General features: G+C 34.4%; 1 protein-coding gene across 2 annotated transcripts; it reads right to left on the reverse strand.

The window, feature by feature from the left end:
• Nucleotides 1–1,728: 1,728 nt before the first annotated feature.
• LOC107960188 (NDR1/HIN1-like protein 26) lies at nt 1,729–2,733 on the reverse strand. Of its 2 annotated transcripts, XM_016896470.2 has the most exons (2): nt 2,396–2,727; nt 1,729–2,230 (listed from the first exon to the last, which is right to left on the reverse strand). In XM_016896470.2, exons 1-2 carry the CDS (start codon nt 2,679–2,681, stop codon nt 1,854–1,856), a joined length of 663 nt encoding a protein of 220 aa, XP_016751959.1. In that variant the 5' UTR covers nt 2,682–2,727; the 3' UTR covers nt 1,729–1,853. The 2 variants fall into 2 exon arrangements, with proteins under 2 accessions (XP_016751959.1, XP_016751958.1); XM_016896469.2 differs by having other exon boundaries at nt 1,736–2,733.
• Nucleotides 2,734–3,398: the final 665 nt, after the last annotated feature.

The raw sequence follows: 3,398 nt of genomic DNA on the forward strand, positions 1-3,398 counted from the left end.
AATGTTACAACACGATAACGTAAGTGACTAAAATATAACCTGAGGCAAATAAATGTGACTATCTTGATAGTTTACCCTATATCTTTTTATAAAACTATTTATACATTTTCTCCTACTTTTATTATAGCGAGTATCTCTTCTTATCGTCGAGTTAAATTCGGATTTGAGTTGAAATAACTTACTTAGTTACGGATTAGTGACGGATCTTGTTATTAATCATAATTCCAACATTATATTTAAAAAAATCAAATAAAAATAAGAATAATTACGTAACAATGGAAGAACCAAATAAAAGAATCTATAGTCTTTTTGCATGGCGAAAGAAAAGAATAAGGCCGCCATCGTTTTAATGAATAAGCTATCCACCTTGGTAAATGCATTGTGTTTTGGATATGTAAGGCTATGATTATGTTTAACTAATACGAGAGTAGATCTGCTTATGGTTTGGGTTATTCGTTTAAATTTTGAAATTTAAGAGAGTTTTGATAAGAATATTAGGTTTGAAAAATAAGCTTGGGCAAAAAATTAGACCCGTTTGAAATATAGTCCGAGCTTAGGCCCGAGCTTGATCCACCCATCATGTTTTCTATTTTATATAAATGTTATGTTATTTTTATATAGTATGTAATATATAACACGTACAAACTAAATTTATAGTAATATATAATGTTTTAATGTAAATATTTAAAAAAATGTTAAAATTTATATATAAAATTATTAAAAATTATATAAAGATATATATAGGCGGGCCTAAAATGGACTTCGGCTAGTCATTTATAAATATGGGTAGACTTGGGCAAAACTTTAGACCCATATTTTGGACTGAGCTGAGCTTGGATAAACATAAAGTGTGTTGACCTCAACCCGAACCCGGCCCGACTAATAAACACCTCGAAGTAATAGTGTGATAAATACAATATAAAATATCCAAACATGCCTATATTAAACTTCAAAATAGCTCTTGCTGATATCGTGATACAACAAAAAGGAGACACGAAGGAGGATGTGATGGTGGTCACAGAGGCCGGTTCACCCAATTAGGGCGGAGAGCCGGTGGTTACAAAGAATGAGGGGGAGGAAAGTATGAAGGCTAAGTGCTAAGAGTAAGTTGGCAGAGTATAGACTTAGTATGCTGAAGAGTTTGTCCTCTCTTCCTAGTTATTGGAGGTATTTATAGGCGGGGTCTCGTGGAAGATGGTGTTAATGTGCTGGACCTACCATCTAACCATCATTACGAAACACGTGGGATGGATGTCTTCGAAAGGATGGGAATGTCTGTGATGGGATAGATCCTGTCATTCCTAATTTGGCGGTATGGAGCAGTTAAACCCGACCAACGACATCATGTTCATAATAGAAGGACGAGGGCTTGGAGTAGCGGGTGGTTCTTGCTTGTCTAGGTGATTAGGACGGGAGGTGAAGCTCGAGGGTGACCTTCTGATTAGTAACTAATGGATTTGTTGTTCAAGTGTCCTTATTTGGATAGAGGAATATAACAATTCTTATATTATGAGATTGAATAATTAATTTAATTATATAATTTGATTTTCTTTATTGTGCTTAATTAGAATAGAAGGATGAGGTTGCTATAACAAGTTTTAATTTGTAAGTCATTTATTTGTTCTTATATTTTCGCATAGAGATGTCTATGAACTGGATCAGATAGTAGCTTAATTTTCTGAAAGATTCAAGCTTAATCTCGACACGTTCAAAAAGCTCATGATACTGTTTAAAAATAATAAAATATTTTTATATTTTTATAATTAAAATCAAATAAAAATAAGAATAATTACACAACAATGGAAGAATCAGTTGAAATGAAAATGAGAAAGAAAAAACATGTTATGCAAGAATCAACTGAAATAGACAGGACATTTCTTGTTTTTCCAAGTCGGCAAGATCGTTCCATCGGGTCCAACAGCAACATCGCAATTAACATGCAGCTTATGATGTTTAGTATCCCACGTAGTAACCTTAAATCTAATCACCGACGTTATCTCCAATCGGAAAATCACCGTCCCTTGTTGCCTAGCATCCATAAACTCCTTCCAACGGTTACTATTCACCGTCAACGTCGCCGCACCAAACGTACTGTACACGATCGTAGTCGTCTTCGGTTCTTGGTAAAAAGGGTCCATTAACGGAGCCGACCCGATTTGTTGATCCTTATAAAAAACTGACCCGACCATGGAATCGTAGTAGATTCCAATGTGTGGATTAGAGTTCCTGTCTGTCAAGTTAAACGTTATTTGAGCGTTCTCAAACCCCGAAGGTTGAGACAGACCAGGAACAATGAAATCAACAATATGAAACCTAGGACGATGAGGACGTAAACTAAGCCATAAAATGAACAACACAATGCCAACAAATAAAAGAAGAGACAAGAATATGGTACATAAAATCTTGATGACTCGATTGGTAAAGCTTTCGCGAACACGGTGTGCGTAATAACGGGCAGTGTGGTGGCGTTTGATGGGTTGAGGTTGCGCTTGCGGTTGTGGTTGCGGGGTTGGTTGGTTCGGGTAGTCTTGTAGGGTGTACCGGATCGGCAACCTGTCGGAACGGGCCATTTTTCTTTTCGAGAAGGTTTTCGGAGACGATTTTTGGGTGATGAAACGGAAAGTGTTGCTTTTGTAGTGGCCTATTACGTGATCTACAAGGAATTTGATGTCTTTTTGCATGGGGAAAAGAAAGGAATATAAGGCCCTTGTTTATTTGGAGTTTGGGTGCAACTTTTGTGCTTATAATCATTAATTAGAACAACAATATATATATATAATGATATAGGAATTGCCAACTTGAAGGTATAAAGGTATCTTTGCTGCGTATAGGAACTGAAAAGTATGCGTACAATTTGGATAAAGAATAAAGTTCATATACTATTTGGTTCATGAGTTTCGTTTTATTTTCAATTTAGTACTTAAGTTTTTCTGTCCCAGTTTGATATCTAAGTTTGGTTTCAATATTCAAATTGGTATCTGATTTTTATAATTTTGATACTTGAATTTTTTGTCACCTGATTTTGGCTTCTGTGTTCAGTTTGGTCCATGATTATTCTTTTACTAGAGCGCACGTGTCAAATATTCATTGGGTCACATAATTCCATTTAGTTTGAGTACTAAATTGAATATTAAACCAAACTCAAATACCAAATAGAAACTTAGATACCAAATGATTTATTAACCCTAGAGAATCTGGTTTTCAAATTATTAGGTGGGAGAAAATTTGTTTATTGTTTAAATTATAAATATTCTAATATGGATGGAATATGATTTTAACATGCTTTACAACTACATTCATATTTAATAAATATATTATGTTTTTGTTTAAAATTGTGATTCGGGCCGAATTAATGTACGATATCGTTATGTTTTATGTTTATTAAAGTTTGATTCAAT

This window comes from Gossypium hirsutum, chromosome D06 (genome assembly GCF_007990345.1).
Source record: "Gossypium hirsutum isolate 1008001.06 chromosome D06, Gossypium_hirsutum_v2.1, whole genome shotgun sequence".
Taxonomy (NCBI): Eukaryota; Viridiplantae; Streptophyta; class Magnoliopsida; order Malvales; family Malvaceae; genus Gossypium; species Gossypium hirsutum.

What these genes read in the sequence shown, in the direction of transcription:
- LOC107960188 (XM_016896469.2), bottom strand. Translation starts at nt 2,681, where the DNA reads ATGCAAAAAGACATCAAATTCCTTGTAGATCACGTAATAGGCCACTAC.